The 19776-nt window shown below is 39.4% G+C and overlaps 1 protein-coding gene across 1 annotated transcript in view; it reads right to left on the bottom strand.

The window, feature by feature from the left end:
• Window positions 1-7843: 7843 nt before the first annotated feature.
• Window positions 7844-19776, bottom strand: part of LOC148539613 (electrogenic sodium bicarbonate cotransporter 1-like) — a 325398-nt gene continuing 313465 nt past the window's right edge. The window contains exons 21-22 of the mRNA XM_088451237.1: window positions 11227-11315; window positions 7844-9680 (exon numbers count right to left, since the gene is read on the bottom strand). Coding sequence (XP_088307363.1) covers window positions 11262-11315 — 54 coding nt within the window. The 3' untranslated portion in view covers window positions 7844-9680; window positions 11227-11261. The remainder of the gene's footprint in view (window positions 9681-11226; window positions 11316-19776) is intronic.

Genomic DNA, 19776 nt, shown 5'->3' with positions numbered 1-19776 from the left:
ATGCCAAAATTTTGGGTTAGGATTTATTCATATTTTTAACATATTATATAATGCAACCTCAGCTTTCTTAACTTAACAATATGTTGAACACGAGACACTTTACTTTGCATAGGGGATCCAGACAAGGGTGTCCCTTATCACCATTACTGTTCAATTTGGCAATAAATCCTCTACTGCAACATTTTGAAAGGATGCAGGAATGGAAAGGAATAAATATAGCAGGACAAGTACTAAAGGTCTCAGCATTTGCTGATGACCTATTGCTATATTTCCATAACCCAAAGGAGGCTATAAAATTGGTGATAAATAAATTAAATGTCTTTTCAACAATAGCGGGCTTTAAAATAAATGTTACTAAATCAGAAGCACTAGCACTCTTTGCAACAGCACGTAGAGGATGGAATGGTAAATTTATTTTTAATTGGGAAAGATCCAATATAGTATATCTAGGTATTAAGATCCCTTTGCATCCATCACACTTATAAAAAGTTAATTACAGTAGCCTTTTAGGACAAATAACAAAAGATTTTAAAGCATGGGGAAATGTACCACTGTCTTATATAGGGAAGATTCATATTGTTAAAATGATTACCTTCCCACGATGATCCAATGTTACTGATCTTACTTCAAAAGAAAGACTTACAGTGGTTAAATGGAGAGATACTAAAATTTATATGGGCTAACAATGACCCAGAATCTCCTTAATAAAACTACTACCACCGAAAGAATTAAGGGGAAAAAAAATTACCATGTATTAAGAGTTACGCAGTAGCGGCAAACTACAGAATTGTGATGGATTGGATATGGGGAACTAATGGGATGTAGTTATAAGAACCGGCGGCCGCGATGCCGCTGGTCTCAATCCCGACATGGGAAGCCCGACAAGGGATTTAAGATGAGCGTCAGAATACCTATCTTAATCCCGACACTGTAGCACAAAAAGATGGTAGCCCAAATGAGGTAGGTCTGGGGTGCCATCAGTGTCAGCCACATCTTATAGGATATGTGGAAAATTCTAAATGTTTCAAATGTTACATTGACAATGCAGATATATATCATTGCCTTTGGGCACGTCATTATGTGAAACAATTTTGGCAACAGGTACAATCATATATTAAATATGTGCAAGATATAGATTTTGAAATCTCAGCAGAATGGACATTTTGGGATAAACATACCCCACCCTACAGATATAATCTGACGAAAATTGAAAAAATACTCAACAAAAATAGCGGCGGCAGCAGCAAAAATGAAAAAAGATTTTGTCGCAATGGATAGATTCTAATATACTAAAAATTATAGATATGCAATCAAGAGTTTTGTATTTATTTAATATGGAATGGGCATAGACAAAGAAAAACTTACAAATAATTTTTTGATATATGGTCTCCTTATATAGACATATTGAGCCATATTCAATTAGAGGCGAAGTTTTCGCCTGTCCGACTGTTCGCTTTATTCGCCTGTTTCAGAGGCGAATTTATTCCGTGCTCGTCCCCGCTTTTCGCCTACTTCAATTGCAAAACAGGCGAAAACGGAAATAGGCGAATGCGGAACAGGTGAAAAGTACTGAAAGAATTGGGGAAATCAGTCTGTACCCCAGAAAAAGATGCTCTAACATAGGGAATCAATATAGATGTGTACTAATAGCATTAATAAAACTATTTTGCGTACTTAAGTAATGTAAATTGCTTGCTATTAGTGTCTTTGTAAAAGTGGTGAAGAATGACGTAAAGCTGTATTTTTTGGTGAAAATAAGTAGTCCTGTCAAATTTGGGGTGCTTGAAAATGGGTGCAAGCATGTTTTTGTGTCTCTAAAGTGAACTTTTAAAAAATGTGAAAAATCCACCTGCTGCATGCACCTGCAATCCCAAAAACACCTGACCCATACTTGTGGACCCCCAAGAAGTCTTTTTCGCTACTTTTATTGTTTATCCCCCCACTTTTTAAATTTTCACCGAAAAAATAACATGTCTTTTTTGGGGTGTTCTTAGGTTTTAGTTTTTTTTTTTATGCGTATTTGTCCTTTGGGGGGCTGTCCCAAGGGGTCTGAGTTGTTTCCCCACGTTTGCACCCCAAAATAAAGATTTTGCATTTCTTTTCACCAGCTTTTGATTGAAGAATCATTTTTGGAGAATTGTTTCCACTTAGGCGAAATTGTCCTGGAATTGAATTTGGCTAATTTTTTTTTAGGCAAATTTTTCACAAAAAAACAGGCGAATATGACTTTTCGCCTCTAATTGAATTCCCCTCATTATCTTTAGATATGAAAAGAGTGCTGAAAAAAAGTTTGCAATTAACAACTTGGTATAATATGGAGGTATTGGAAGGTAATGCACCCTTCTATAGATTGGTAAAGGACCGGGGTAGGTAAATATAATAAAATATTGGTAAAGGATAACAATTTTAAATAATTTGATGTTATGTAAACTAGAGAGTGTTATTAACCACAAGATATTTATTAAGATTGTAAAATGAATTATATAACCACTGTTTAGTAAAAAAAATATTGTAATGATATTTTTTGGTGGAAAAAATAATAAAAAGTATAATAAAACAATAGATAAAAATACAGCAATGTATCACATGAAAAAGACAATAAAATGATACTTGGTAAAAAAAAACAATATATGTGTATTAAAGGCTCCAAAGTCTCTAAGCTGAAAACATTTATAAACATTTTGACCATGCAGTGTACATAATAGAAATCTGAAAAAAAAATCATCAAATAATAAAGTCAGCATATGTCATTAGGCTATAAGAAAACATGAACCAAGCAGAAAATATTAGTAAATTATTCATCTATTTGCAGCAATTGCTGTAATAATAGGTCAGCCGTATGCTTCCTCTGTCCTTAAACCTATAAATATTCTAAAATAGTGAAAGTCACTTCAATGCAGTTTTTAATTTGTGTTTGTGCTACAGAAACTGTCACACACCATATACAGTATATCTCATTCAATAAACAATTCCCTAGGGCAGGGATGGGGAAGCTCAGGCCAGGGGGCCATATTAGGCTTGCGGAATCATTTGGTCTGGCCCTCAGAGTTTTTTTCTACTAACCTCATCTGGCTAGCATGGTGCATAGAATAGCAGCCCGCAGCCAGAATCGCATGGAGCGTCCTTGGGATGTTTCAAACGGTCACACCGCTGCCCTTACAGCTCCCTGGAACATGCTCAGCGTGCACTGTGAACCCACACACAGGGGTGATCCTGTGACAAATGTAGCAAGATGAAAACAAAGATTTTTCTAGTAGGGCCCCCTCTTCTGCTGTTCCTTGTCAAGCTTGAGGTATCAGGTGGGGAATGAGAGAGAGAGGGTCCTGGCAGTGAAAGAAAGGTAGAAGAGGTATCCTGATAAAGCGGTCCGCGTCTGTCTGCCCTGCTGCTGTACGTAGTGCAGAGCAGATCATACCGTTCCCCCTGAAGTGATACAACCAGATGGAGAAGTGACAGGGTATAGGTCCGTCTAGTGAGTGACTGCGGCGGAGACACGGCCGTGTGTATGATCACCGGGTATGTCTCAGCAGCAATGGACGGGAAGCCTGCTAACACGGGTCATGTTTGTGCCCCACCAGATGTCGCTAACGTATGTTTTGCAATGGGCTTTTTAACCCATTGCTTGTGTCTCGAGAGATCTTTCAATTGATTAATTAATAAAGGGTAAGTATTATTTTTCTAGTGGTCACTGTTAGGATTCAGTTCAGGTTTTGTATATCCATACATTATTCACTTAACTACACCCGTTTGTTTCCCCATAAGTTTGCCCCTAAAAAAAGAGTAATTTTTTCCTTTCCTCTTTAGGCTATTTCACAGTCTTGCTAAATTGCAAGAACCTAAATCAAATGGGGGAATCAAATTTCTTCATAACTTAACTATAACCATGTGGCTATCCTTAGTTACCTAATACATATACCAACACTTCCACTAAAATAAGCTTTCTTGTAAATAATGAATTGAACTTTCTGTGCCAAAATATTGAGGTAATTCCTCAACTACAAGACAACCCTCTTCTCTGAATTACTGACAGACTGTGTCACATCTTAAGACCTTTTGGCTTGTCTAACTATTATTTTCTTCTATTTTGGTTCTGGGGGGCTTGTTAGACTCTGTGGGGTGATGTACTAAGCCACGGATAGAGATAAAGTACCAACCAATCAGCTCCTGTCATTTTACAGGCTGTAAAAAAAAAAAAAAAAAAAGAAGAAATTTCCCCAAAACACTGTAACAGACCATCAATAAGATGTGAATAGCCCTTTGTCAGTCTGATTCATTTTGGGGGATTTGAGTGGGCAGGGTGGAATTGAAACTGGCACTTTTCGCTTGATTCCTTTTTCAGGCTACTGTATTAACGTGGGCAAATCTGAACTACTACCCATTTCTGAATACTCTCAAGCATTACAATTGAATCCTTCCCTCTCTTTCAAACTGGCTACCTCTAAACTTACATATTTAGGGATTTATGTTTCTTCTAAAATATTTGACTTATTTTGTATCATTTTAATTTTCTCTTCTTTTTGAGATTTCTCAATCACTCATTACATGGAAACCCTTCCTCTTTCTATACTAGGAAGAGTGGCAGTGTTGAAGAGAATTATCTTTCCCAAACTTTCCTACAAAAACCAAATGATGCCAATATCTCTGACCAAAGCCGACATCTATTGTGCTCAGATTTTTTTTTTTTAAATTCATGTCAAGAGGTGGAAAACTGAGAATAGCTTTGGCTAAATTGAACATTGAGTTGCTCTGAGGGAGTTTTAGGGGTCTCAAATTTAATTGGTTTCCCACATGTGACTTTCTTCAGGTATATACTGGACTGGCTCTTGGACAAAAATATTTATACTTACCACTTGCTGGATGAGGCTCTCATATTCTATTTAATCCTCTATTTCATGATTAACTACAAATTAGGCCGCAACTTCACAAGCTCTAATTATACTATCAATTATGGGAATCCCTCATCTACTCCCGGCCCTGGATAACCGCCTTGTTTCTGAAGTGGTAAAATAGAGGTATAATGAGAATTAAGGATGTTTTTAACCCAGGAGGATAATTGGTCTCTTTTCAAGAACTTCATAACACTTATGGCCTACCTCACAAAGACTTTTACATATATCTGCAGGTACTACACTTTGCTACTAACCAGCACTTTTCTATTAACCGCCCAATCAACCGACACACTGCTCTCCCTTTAGATGTTTTTTTAAACGTAATACCTACCATACTAAATATTTATCTAAAGACCTGATCCATACAAATCTGTCAAAAACATGAGGTTGAACTATTTTGAGTTGATCCAAGTACATTCCCTCTTGTTCCTCTCCGTCTGATGTGCTTTGCCACTTTGCATCCACTATGAAATATCTACAATCGGCAATGTTACAGGAAGTCCGTCTCAAAACTATTAATCTGGCTCATCTATCCCAATTACGATGCAAACATATGCTTCCTGATGAAACTGGACAATGTCCCAAATGTCGCTATCATTCTGCCTCTTTTTTCCATAACTTCTGGGAATGCCCTAAAATTGGGTGGTTTTGGAAAAAGCTGGCAATGTATAATTTTCTTTAACTATTGCAAATGTGTGTAATAAGTAGAAGGGGAGAGGATGTGGGAATCTGGAGACCAGGGACAGATTAACAATGGGGCGGATGGAGCTACAGCTCCAGGCCTCCAAATAAAAATAGGCCCAACAACATGACAGTATGATTACCAGCTGCCTAACTGGCCATAAATATTAAGTATTTAAATAGTTTTTCAAGGCCACTCCCCCCCCCCCCCCCAAAAAAATGCAATTTTACTATTTCTATGTAGTTAGCGTTCATAGTGTAGGGGGTGTACACACCAAGGTGTCTCTGAACACACTCACACAGCACCGATCACAGCTCTTCCCCTTCTCAATATAGGCCTTTGAACATTTTCAGCTCCAGGCCCATGTGGGCCTTAATCCGGCCGTGCTGGAGACAAATTAATTTCAGAGAATTGTTGTTGGAAGGATGAATGACTTGGAAGGATGAAAGAGTGGTCCATGAAATCAAAATATCAACATGGACTATATATTGACAATCGATATGTAGAAAGTGAAAATGTTGACAGGGACATAGGCCCTCATTCAGAGGCGGTCGGAGGATGCAAGCAGTCGCTCAGAAACTGGGCGGCCGCTTGCATCCTGACCGGCCGCCTCTGTTTCGGTCGTTAGGCTGTTACACCCACAGCTCTAACGACCACTAGGGTGATGGTCGCGATGGTCATAGATCATCGCGACCATCGGGGCTTACGACGAGACCCTAGGGTAGGGTCTCACTTGTCGTAAGCCCCGGAGAGCTTCTGGCTCTGTCAGAGCCGGAAGCTCTCCACTGACATCAGTGGAGTGATGTCAGTGGGGCCTCCCCCAAACGGCAGGCGTTCCCATGGGAACGCCTCCGTTTGGGCTGCCACCCCCCCGGCCCGCCCTCCAAACAGGGCGAGCTGTCAATCAACATCGACAGCTCGCCCCCTTTGGAAAGAGACAGCGTCGGTCGTAGCGGGTCTCGCGCATGCGCACGAAGGAGCCGGATCCCTCGTGCGCATGCGCACTGGACAAACATCGAGGCGGCCGAGCGGTGGTAGACCAAACGGCCGCCTCTGAATGAAGCCCATAATGTGTAGACAGAATAAAACGTTGACAGGGTCAAAATGTTGACAGTTAAGCAATCATAAGGTCAACATCAAAATGTTGACAGTCATAATGTTGACATAGATAAAATAAATAATGGTGACCAGTCATAATGGGCAAATGTACAAAATAGTGTCACACTGACAGAAGTACACTGCACATGTGCAAACAGTGAATTCATATCAGCAACATTTCTATATTAAGATACGACCTGTGACACGCCAGCTGCTGTGGATTTACACATGCCAGCATGTCCTGCCACAGATGTGCTGTTAGAGCCTGTTGAAACTGTTGCATGGCAGCTGGACTGCCACAGTTTGTCTACTGAGGGAAGAGCACTGTGCATGTGCAGTCACCCTATCATGTCACCTAGTCAGTCATATTTCCCTAAATGTCATATAATAAAAGTCACTGTCAACCCCCCCTGCTAGAGAACTGTGCACACCAACTGCTCGCCCGTTATGTGAAGCACCATAAATAAACTGCCATGAACGTTGCGCTAATATCTTTCACAGGCAACTATAAAGGGGATTAGCGCTACAGTGATGGGGTTTAGTACAACGGTCCCAGCAATAAGTGACAAGCAAAGCATGCATACCTTCCTATACTTTGACTGCAGGTGAAACTATGTGCAAATATCAACATGTAAAATGATAAAATAGAGCGTGAGAGAGCGTGTGGAGTAGCGCTACAATTTACCACTACCCACATCATCTGGGAGCTGCTGTTAATAACTTTGTTCTTACTGCTAAATATCTACAAGTGCTGCCGGCTCCCTTGGTGTGACCTGGCTGGTCTTCATCACGGGATCTTGTGCTCAGTCCTGTACGGGATCTGGCTTACATCTCCAACCGCATGTACCAGGTGAGCAGACTACTTATTTGCGTGGAATTAGCCGTGAAAGCCTGAGACTGTTGTTGTGACCAACGAATAGTTCGTCCCGCTGCACTTATAATCAGAAACGATAGATATATACTTTATACTTACCAGCTTTTTGCATATACTGTACATGCTCATTGGAATTTTCAATCACGGAGTGGCAGCTCACTATGAAAAATTAATTCATCAGATCCCCAGCTTGGATAAACAACATTCGGAAATATTTGTTTGATTGGATAATAAAATGATTTATGCATATGCTATTTCCTAACTAACATTGTTTCTCTGAGACATTAGTGATTTGCATCTTAAATTTTATTGTCCATATACAGGATTGGATTAATTGCAGCCAATACAGATTCATTTCAGAAAAACTTGGACAAGTATCCTATGATTTTATTTTCCTTTGAAGTAATTAGATGGGGACGGTTGATACACTTATGCACTTGCTTCTTTGTAGCTTATTTAAATGTAACCAGCATACAGAGTATGTTTTACATGCAGTTTAAGAGTTGTGTATAATTGAATATTATTTTAATTAGTGTTATCAACACAACAACCTCTTTAGAAGTGTTTATACAATAAATACGTTTTAATTTTTAATTATTAACTTTTTATGTCTGCTGTGAACAGTGTAGGCCATTTGGCGTTGACATTTGACATAGTAAAAATGTTAACATAAAATACAGACATCTAGGTACAATATGTGGGTACTTGTTTCGCACAGGCACCTTCTAACTTCAATACTAACTTGATAGCAATGGCATACTTTGTGTTTAAACACAATTCCTATAATAATGAAAGTAACTATATGGAGTTTTTTTGTCACAAAAAATACATACAGTATGTAATTTTTTTCACCACTAAAATAATCGGTATATAGTATAGGCCTCAATTTAAAATGCTATGGTCATTTTGTTATCTTATCTTTATCATATAAAGTGAACATGTATTTAATGTTCCTGCAACCTTCTAGTATTACTTAAAGCAATCCGTATGATATTAAGGGCCGGATTCAATTAGCCGCAATAAAACGAAAACTTAATGCCGGAGAAGTTTTTGCACTATTCGCCAGTTTTGGTTCGATATTTTTGCGTCTTTTGGCAATGCGCAATTCCATTTTTTGCCCTATCCTATTGTAAAAGATGCAAAAATGCATATGTGTGAAAACTGCGCATCGTGAAACCAGTGAAAAATACAGCACATTTTGGGGAAATCAGTCTGTACCCAATAGAGAGCCTTACTGATATAGGAAATCAATATAGAAGTGTATTAATAACCCTAATAAAAGTATTTTGGGTTCTTTAATTGTGTCACATGGCTGTTATATGCATAATTGCATAAGTGTTGAAAAATTATAAAAAGCAATATTTTTTGAAAAAAATAATTGCTGTAGTTAAATTGGGAGTACATTAACATGGGTGCTAGTAGATTTTTGGTTCTATAAAGTGCAGTTTTAAAAATACACCTGCTACAGCCAACCTGCAATCCTAAAAACACCTGTCCCATCCATAGAGCCCCCCAAAACACCTGTGTGTGTATATATACATATACACACACGCATACACAACTATTTCAACATTGCTTCAATGATATAATATTAATAATAATAGTAATAATAAATAACCGTAACAAAAAGCTGAGTTATAATAATGGTAGCAATTGATAAAAATTCATATTACATGGATATAAAAATGCATCTAATGCTGCCCACACACATAGCGATATTTTACCCGATTTGGCCGATTTCATGAGGTGAAATCGTGTAAAATATGGCCAAATCGTGAGTGCCCACTCACGATCTCGATGCCAATGCGCATCCCTGCTTGTCGTACATCGCATCAGATCTGCCTTAGGGCAGATTTTCCAATCTGGGACACGATGCACGATAGATCTTAGATCAGATTGGACATTTTTTACACCAAATCGTGAGTAGGACTGCCGGGGAGAGTTCAGGAGAAAACGCACACATCGTGTGCAGATCGCTATGTGTGTGGGCACCTTAAGATACATTCAACAATTTGAATGTGTTACCATCATTAATTGTTACTTTATTTTAATACATAAAAATGTATGGAAAAAGAAACAAAAATACATTGTTTAAAAAGTGTCAGCTTGGCGAGTCTTGGTAGTTTTCTTGATCACACTGAAAAACAACAACAAAGATTGAATATATAATAATGACATTATGTGTAACCCACCTGTTGTACCAAATATTTAAAGTATTAAGTTTAGGGGTAAGTACTTTATGTGTACAGTTTTCTTCCCCATTAAGATATACATTTTATCAATATATCTATACTTTTTTAAGAATATTTATGGACATACAGAAATGGAAAAATAGACATCTGTGATATTCCAATACTTTGAATGGATGACTACAGGGTAGGTGCACTTTATAGAGGATATTGTAAGTCCCACTTTCTGTGATTTTTTTTTTTGGGGGGGGGGGGGGGGGGGGGCGGCTTAAGTGTAAAATGTGAATCATGCATTAGTGAGTATGAATTTGCTGCCTTTGGTTATAAGGCATAAAGGTGGTGCTCCTGAACATGTCAAATTTAATTTTAACAATATTTTGTACTTTTTACTAAAGAAAAAAAATGCCACACAGTTAGTGCTATAAAATAAATAAGTGCTATACATTTTCATGTTACAATGTGACACCAACATATCAGTTTTTTATTTTATTGGTGGAGCTATCCCTACAAAATAGAGCTACAGTAGCTTTACCATCTCTTATATCCCTAGCATTATGCTTTTCATATATATCCCGATATGTAAATGGGAATGTATTTATTAGACCGCCAGACAAGATGCTGCCAGTCTAAATGTTGACGGTTCAAGCCCGACAAAGGACTTAAGATAGGCATCGAAATACCAATGCCTAGCTTAATCCCGACTCCGGAATCCTGACAGGCGCCACCCCAAAGAGGTAAGTCCGGGGCATTTTAGGAGTTAGCTGCAGGGGCAGGGGTAAGGTTTAGCCACCCCCGGGGGGACTTAGGGTTAGTCACCCCCCTGGGGAGGGTTAGGCTAGGCAAAGGGGGGGGGTTAGGTGGTCTCGGGGGGACTTAGGGTTAGGCACCACCCCGGGACTTTGAGGGTTAGGCAACACCAAGGGAGGGTTAGGTGGGGGAGAGGGGAGGGTTAGGATACTTACCAGCTAGCGTCGGGATCTCCTCCTGTCGGGCTTCCACAGTCGGGATTTGAACCTGTAAATGTGCCTAAACCATAAGGAAACAGACATTTCTTCATGGTTTTAGGACTGATAACCAGCCCTTTATTGGATTGTCACTGTTCATTGTGCTTCAAACAATAGATTTAGGATAATAGTATTATAGTAGACAATAGGATAATAGTATTATCACTGATCTGTATTTAGTAGACCATAGGATAATAGTATTATCACTGATTAGTATTTTAACCTGAATTAGCACATAGTGACACTATTTACCTGGCTCTTGAATGGTCTGCTTAAAAATACTGTGAAAATACTAAAATTATACTAAAGTTCTAAAAAATATTAACGCTTAAGGCAACTCTTCTTTGTGGTTAGTAAGGAAGAAAAGACTTGAAAATTCAAACATAGCATAAATGTTGTTAACAATTACTAATTCATTATTTTAATAATTACATTTACTTCAAGTAGAAAAAAAGAAAGTATTTGCTTGAAGCAACCAATATCGTCTTACCATTTACTTTCCCAATGAAGGCCCATTCACTGGCTCTAATTGACTGAAATGTTGATTTCTGGTACTTTTTCTTGATACTTTAGTTCAGACTAGAATTAAAGAAAAAGTATTGATATTAATAATGCATGACATAATTCAGAAGCTAAAGTATATACTAATGCCAATATATAACTACGTTGTTTAAATTAAAATGAAGCAACTAAATTCCAGAGGATATTTTAAATAAAAAAAAGTTCCACAGTTGTACTGATACTTATATACTTGGAAGCTGTTGACAATAACTTATCAGAATCACAGAAAAGCACATGCAATTATGGTTGCTCACATGAGACTGTCAGGCAAGTGAAAAATTAGTATTCATAAGGAGCAATCCAAATGAAAATGATAGTTGCGACTTGTCAGCATTCTGACCATTTCACAGCAAATGTAAAGCAGCAAACATCACTGATTTACCTTTGCAACCCTTAGAAGTGCGCAAGAAAATCTGCGCTGTTTCTTTACCATTATTATCCGCAATGTACACCTTTGCAGGATAGGTTCCCTTATACAGGTGCTGGTAAACTCAGGACGCAGTGGAGGAGACGTATTGCTTAGTCGACAGGCCGGATCAGAACCAAACGGACTAGATGGTACCAGGGAGCAGGCGTAAACAGGTCACAGGGTATAGCCGAGGTCAAAACCAGATGTCAGATGCAGTACCAGGGGTCAGGTGAACTCAGTCACAGAAAGAAGCCAAGGTCAGAAACAGGTAATGGAGCAACACAGGAACGCTGGAGTATGGTAAATGAGCCTATACTCTGGCACAGAACTGCTGCCAGGAACTTCCTTAAATAGGCAGAGCTAGAATTTGGTGCCTACAGTGACGTCACCTAATTAGTGTGCATGGCCCTTTAAATTAAACACAGGTCGGCACGCGTGCCCGTAGGGAGCCGTGGCCGCCTGCATCAGACCCCCGCAGACCAGCGCCGTCGGACCCGGTAAGCAGGAGCCAGATTCCGGCGCGCTGACAGGAGTCCTGTTTGAGCCATTGTGAATCTTTGGACGCCGCTTACAGCGTCAGACCCACAACATGCCCACAGCTGTTTAGCCACTCCCTGTTACCTCCCAGGTGCACCCACTGAATTCCACAGGCCCCACATCTGATTCTGTACTTCGTCTCAGATATAACAACAGGACACATATGCAGAATTAAAATATTGGTCAACAACTGTGTGTCATCAACACTGCGTGCAATTCAGAATCAGGTCCACATTCCTTTCAAAATAATGTATATAATAAATGAGCAGAGTAGGGTGCAGATAGGTCATAGAAATTTACTAGAGAACAAGATGTTTTATTGTTTTGTGAGGAAAAAACAAGGTTTGAGCATCATATTACTTTAATTTTGGAATAAACATTAGTGTAATGTGGTATTAAAATACAGTCAGTCATGGCCAAAAATGTTTGTGCCTCTACAGTTTTTCCTAATAGAAGACCATTTGATCCAGAAAATTGTTGAAATTAAAAAAATATTAGTCTAAAGCTGCCCATCCACTTAACGATGTGGGAGACGACGGCACGATTATGACGGCGTCGTTTCCCGCGGGGTGAACTGCATACACTGAATGTTCAGACAATACATCTACGGACTGTGCCATCCTGTGATCGGATTGAAAATGCCATCGACGTTCTGCAATCCGTCAGAGGATTGGTGAAATTATACATGTTAAATTTCACTGATTTGCAGATCTGCAAATCAGTGAAATCCAGCATGTTGGATTTTACTAATCCTCCAACCCAGCATCTCTGGCTCACAGCATTCAGTGTTATTTTGGTGTTGATGTTATGCATCTGGCACTGATTGCCTTGAATATGTGCATGGTATCATGAATTTTGGAGATTACCAGGCCATTTTCAGTGCAATGTTGAATCCAATGTCAGAGTCTCTTTCAGTGGTCATGCTCTTTCCAGTTTGACAATGACCCCACATACAGTCCAAAAAACAACAATGGTTCAAGACAAGACACTAGACCGTTCTGAAGTGGCTAGCAATGAGTTCAGATCTAAATTCCAATAGCAGTTGGGGGATGGTATCCTTGAAATCTGTGAGAAGCAGAGTTAGCTATACAGCCAGCAGAGAAGTGCAGGAAGCTCATCTATGACCATAGGAAGTGGTTTATTGCAGATTTGTTGACCAAAGGCTGTTCTACCAAGTATTAAGTTTAGGATGTCAATAATTTTGTAATTATCTTTTTTTTCTCTGATTTAAAATGATATACAGAATAAAATACAAAGGATCTGTGATATTAACAAATAAAACATTTAGGTGAGCAAATAATTTTAGTGTTCAAAAGTGTAAGTTATTTGAAAAATGTATATTTTGTTTTAAACCAGGCGCTCATATTTATTAATTTGATACTATAAATATATATATATAACCTATGTGTGTGTGTGTGTGTGTGTGTGTGTGTGTGTGTGTGTGAACGATAGCTGAAAGCACATTAGTATACCTGTGGCCGTATATCCAAAAATGTAAGTAACCAAGAGGAAACTTACACAAACATATAAATAAATTTGAAGTGCTGCGTTAATTACCTGATATATTTGCTTTGGTTGAAAAGAAGGTACATAGACACATTTGCATATATAACGGGGGCTTGGAGACTATTACTTTATAATAGTGAACCTTCCTACCAGCAGTGATTTAAGAAGCGCAGCTGCACATTGCTGTTTTTTCTGTGAGACTCCCGCATCCAGAGGCTAGGCTATAACATTTGAAATCAGTCAGTATAAGCCTATATACTATCAGTGCAGCCAGATTGGAACAGGCACCAAAATAAGATCTATGAACAGTTGTACAGTATACACAGACATTGTATATTATATTAATTGTTGATTGTGCAATAGCAGCTATTTCCACATAGTACGAGGAGTGCACACATCGTTAAGTGGACTAAGGAACCAGATTTTCAACAGTCCTTTAATCTGAGGTGCATATAAAGATATCCCGGACTCTTGATAAAGGAACTTTAATACAGGTCCAAAGAGATCATTACATGACTAAGGCTGCAAACACATGTAAAGATTTTCTATCCAGTAAATGATGATCAGCAATTTGCTCCCAAATGCCAGAAAATGGCCAAAAACTGTTGTTTGAAGAAATTGTTTAGATCAAACATTTAACAAACTTGTCTGAACGACCATTTTCATCTGTTTTCTGGCATTTAGGAGCAAATTGCTGATCATCATTTACTCCCATATGTTACCAGATTTTCATTCCAACCAATCAATTAGTTGGATAGTTAGAGAGAATATCTTTATGTGTGTACCCAGCCTAAAGGTGCGTACACACGGACCGATATATCGTTACGATCGTTCATTTTTTTATTCAGTGAACAACCAACGATGCGCATTCCCGCATGAACGATAACAATATCTATGATCATCTGTATATGCAGGCCAATCTGGACGATATCGTCAACTTTGCTTGTTCGGGGATGTGGCAGGATAACTCACTGAAAGATATCTTTGAAAGACCTTTGAACGATATATGAACATTATCTTTGAAAGATATATTTTGAGATATCTTTCAAGTCGTTGGTGGTTCAGATCGTTCCGTGTGCATGCACCTTGTTTGAAGATATAATTAGTCAGATTTTTATTGAATGAATGCCAGCAATTTTATTGAGCTCTATTTTTCTATTAGTATTACATTTATTTATTATGTATTTGTTTAAATTGTAGTCAAATATAAAGTTTTCACATTACATGTAAAAAACCTGCTATTGATTTTAATACATGCAAACGTGTCCCTTACAGCCAAAGCAATTATATAAGGTGCTTCACAGCACTTCAAATTTATTTATATATTTTAAAAATGTGCAAGGGCAACAATACTTTTGGCCTCCACTGTAGACGTTAATCAAATACAGCACTATCATGCAGTGGTGTCTCTCCCCGCTGTGTCCCCCTGTGCCGGGAGGGAAGTTGGGTGCGCAGCAGCACCCCTCTGACCTTGCCTGCAGGGGCATGACCACGTGGGAAGGGCACGTGGCCTCACGGCCGGACCCCCTTGGTCCGACTCCCGTCACTGCGCTGCTTATCACTGGGAGACAGGAGGGGTGCCGGAGGTGCGAAGTGTGCCGTGCTGGCCGGCTCCCTCACAGTGTCAGGAGCCAAGTGCTGTACTTAATTATACAGTGCAGCACCCGGCTCCTGTCACTGAGGGGGAGTCTGCACCTTGGTGACACCCCTTGGCGGGTGACACCAGGGTGCGGCCCGCATCCCCCTTGTGACTTGTCCATATGAGCAATCTAAATTTTTTCATTTTTGAAAGTAAATAAACAAATGAATGTTTTTCTACATACTGTATAAGTTTTGATTATATTTCAATGGTAAATCAAACTGAAACTTGATTGCTTTTTTGGAAAGTGATGTCAGAGAGAAGGCGCTACTGAGAGTAAACCAGAGGCAAAAAATGGTACATAAAGGTGTGATATATAAAGGAGTCACTAAATAGGATGGAGTACATATTAATAATATTTAATAGGTCCAAGTTAAAGATGGTAAAATATGAGATAATATAACACAATACAATTAAATAGGTCTGATATAACATAAATTAAATATAAAGCAATGTAAGACAATAGATCGCACTAAAGAAATAGTTCTAAGACCAGCATATGCTATTGATATAAAATCAGCGTAGGAGACTTAAAAAACTGGAAAGGACACTCGCATAAATGTAGGAGACTGTCCATAGTCACTCAAAATTACACATTAGTTATAAACATAAGACATATAAAAGAGATGACACTTTTTAAAGCAAATAGTCTTAAAAACGGTTCACAAATGAATGTTTTCCAATAAAAACTCATTAAGGGTTACCATTAGCAGTGTCGTGAATAAATTGAATTCTCTAACCCAAGGGATGCTCATTGAGCAATTCAACAATTAAGTGATGATGATGAAGAAATTTGATAAGGATGCTGAACAATATTGAGTATTAGAACCTATTACGCAATTGCTGCTTACATAATTGTGAATTCTCACTATAAAATTTTTTCAGATTTTTTGCTATTGTACTAATTTTCGCCTGTATACATACTTAGTGGTATACGGTTTTGGCTTATTCTATATGTGTATGTCCTTTTATGTCATTACTTTTTATTTTAAACCATATTAATAGTTTTCATTGTCTATTAAGAGTGTACCCAAAAAGATGAGAGTTGCCTTTTTTCCTCTTCTGTGTATTCATTGAATTTATACTCTCTGGTTAGAGGCTGATTCTCTGATTAGAGGCTTATAATTTTCAGATAGTGGACCTTTACCTATTAAATAGATTAGGATTATTACTAGATCTTTGAATATCTCACTAGTGCTCGGGTTTTTCATTATCCCCCCTTCCCAGGTTTGAACACAATACTAGTTACAATATCATGTGTTGACCACTTAGGAGTGCCCCGATCACCTGATATATATATATATATATATATATATATACACACACACACACATACATACATACACACACACACACACACACGTATATACATTTGTATTTATGTATACACTCTGGTTGAGAGCTGAGTTGGGGGGGCCCCTTTAAAATTTTGCTATGGGGCCCACAAAGTACTAGTTATGCACCTGGGTTTATATTCTGGGCTCCGCACATCCTGTGATCTATCAGAGATATGCCAATTTCTGCCTAAACCTTTACTTGAAGACTAGGGGAATAAATATTTCAGAACAGCCTCATTCTTACTATCCATATGAACTTTAAGAGTTAGACTGAGTAGTGCGAATAACTGTATTCCTGACCAACCTAGCAATAGGAGCATCCACCATAGGTGGAATTTCTCATTGTTTGGTATCCTCTTCCAAAAAAGGATAAAGACCCTTACATTTTTTCAGAATATGAAATATTGAATCAGATTTTAACCAAGCTTCTTTTAATATTTCCTCAAACGAGAAAATTTGGGGGAAACCCAAACATGTTATTTCTAACGGTTAAATAAAGATACTGCACTAGTCTCTGGTACAGCTACCTCCTGTAACTGCAGAGTCCCCCTGACAGCATCTATCAACAAAGAAACTCCTGAACCTGACTGGGAGTCACCTTCCCAGATTGAGGTGTCCTTCCAGTCATAATCCAATTGTCCTTCTTCCTGGGAAGAGGTAGCTGAAGCCTCTTCTCCAGGAAAATATACAGAGGAAAATGAACGTCTTTTAATGGCTGTGGCCCCTGCAGACGGTGCCATTTTATTTAGTGACTTTGCCACCTGAGCGAGACACCGTCCCATATCTTGGGCACATTTGAGCTCTACCAAGGGATCAGAATAAAGGGGGAGCTTGAGCACAGCGTAATCATATAATTTTCCAGAAAGTGACATAATTCACTTATGGCATCTGACATAGACCTAGTCCACAAGGAATCAGCCAAACATCCTGGTGATGGATTTCTCTGTGAACAACCAGCACAGAGCGACCCTTGGTCTGTACCTTTTGGCAATTTTTTGTAAACAGTGATTCTTTTTTTTTTTAGAACCAATGTCTGGCTTATCAATACTGAGAAAGGAAGACAAGTCTACTCCAAACATAGCTACCTAAATTCCCATAGAAAAAAGTGTAGCCCTGAATGAATAGAATAGAAAGATGTTAATGAAGACTCTTATTCACCCATTTGTTTAAGTGCAAAAAACCCCTGGCCCCCAAAGACCAAATTATCTGCCAATAAACCAAAGGTAAAATAAAATGTCATACCCCCCCCTTTATATTACTGCCTGACTATCAGAGAAAACAGTGCAGTAAATATGCTTATATATCTATAAGCCCAGGGCACTGAGTTAAATACAGAATAGTAATAATCCCAGTTTTCTGCTAAGCTTGTCAGCTTCCATCCCCCGGCGCATTCTGTGAGTTCTACACAGACTTCAGCTGCTGTGGCTTTGCAGCAGCTTTGATTTAATAAAAAAAAATACCTGGGGGAGTGGAGGTGTGGCCGGCCACAGGATCCTGCTAATTCTTAGCCTCCAGCGTCCGCTGCCTGTCTGGATGATGTCACCACTATGCGACTACATGCACAGCGATGTCTACTTACTGCAGTCACCCATTCAAATGACGTCACCCGCCGCACATGTAGCGGCACCCTATTGCCCAGAAACTATTATGTGGCCCAACCTACTGATGTCACCACTGTGCATCTGCATGTACAGTGGTGTCGTGGAACTCCCAGCAAAGCTCCTCTCTCTCATAAAGGCATTAGTATGCTGCTGCTTCTGTAACCCTTCCAGCCCAGAGGATTGAAGCAGTGTGGTGCTGAGCAGCCCATGGAGGTGTGAGACAAGCCGGCTGTACAGTATCTGTGAGTAATAACAAGCCCTGGCCAAGCTGCTCAAAAGCAGTGTGCTGGGAAGCAGTATATTGGCAACAACATTTTTATACTTTGTAACAAATCTTACCTTTTTGCCAGCGGCCCCCTCAGATGTGTGTCTGGCCTGGAGAGAGACCCAGGGACATGGTAGTTTGGTGACTCTCATAGGGGCCGTCTTTAGAGTGGGATATAGGTTCATTAAACCTTCTGATCTATCTATCTGTTAGTGCTTGTCGTCTGTCTCCAGGAACTAAGCACCCAAATCCAAAACTTTAAAAGAAAGAAATAAGGGGAGTGTGGAGCGGAGTGGACACGTCCTACTGCAGCTCCTGCCATAAATGAGCAATCTATGTCTATTTGGACTGATACCTGGCCCAAACTCCCTTGTAAGTGTCCACTGACTGACTGCTCCCGTCTAGACCTTGCTTTGAGTCCCTGTAGCCGTGCGAGTGGTGTTAGCTTCTGAAGAATAGCCACGGACTCAATTTCTGGCTGGCTGTGGTCACTCCTGACACACCCATCCTCCCCGCTACCCCTTGGCTCTTCTGATGTTCGGCTGCTCCTGGGGGTGATCCGGACCTGTATTAGCCTCTCCCCGGTGGCTCACTTGCCTTCCCTGTGTGCCGCTGCAGGGACACCTTGGGCACTGTTGGATGGCGGCCATCTTTGACCCCGGAGGCTCCCAGTTCTCAGCTCCGGGTGGAGGGGGTTGTTCACGGCTGCGGTTGCTGCCTTCACTTGGACTCAGGATTTCTCCTATAATGCTCAACTACCGACACTTGGTCTACCTTATAACGAGGAATACCTCTCCTTCAATGTCAGGGCATTTAGCCCTCTCTATTATCATATCAGCTGACAGTAGTCACTTGCAATGAAGGTCTGAATATCAGTTATGCTTTCTCCTCATCACCTGTAAATTCACACTCTATGCTCCTACAGACACTTGCCCTAGGATACTGTGCTGGTCTCTGACTTTGATTAAGGGCTCTACTTTTCGGATTTTGCTCTTTCTTATCAAACTCACTTGATAAAACATTTCCATCTTGTGGATATACAGGACTTAATTTTTCTCTTTTTAAAAAAAAAAAAAAAATATTGCAGTTTGCAATCCACTCTGATGCTGCAAATTACAGCTTAAATCATCACTAGTGAGGGGGTCCTCTCATAAAATTATTGTCTCCATATTGATCCTCAAAGCT

This window comes from Taudactylus pleione, unplaced genomic scaffold (assembly GCF_031769625.1).
Source record: "Taudactylus pleione unplaced genomic scaffold, aTauple2 ptg000025l, whole genome shotgun sequence".
NCBI classification, from domain to species: Eukaryota; Metazoa; Chordata; class Amphibia; order Anura; family Myobatrachidae; genus Taudactylus; species Taudactylus pleione.
The sequence above is the reverse complement of the archived record's forward strand: the minus strand, read 5'-3'. Positions and strand labels throughout refer to the sequence as shown.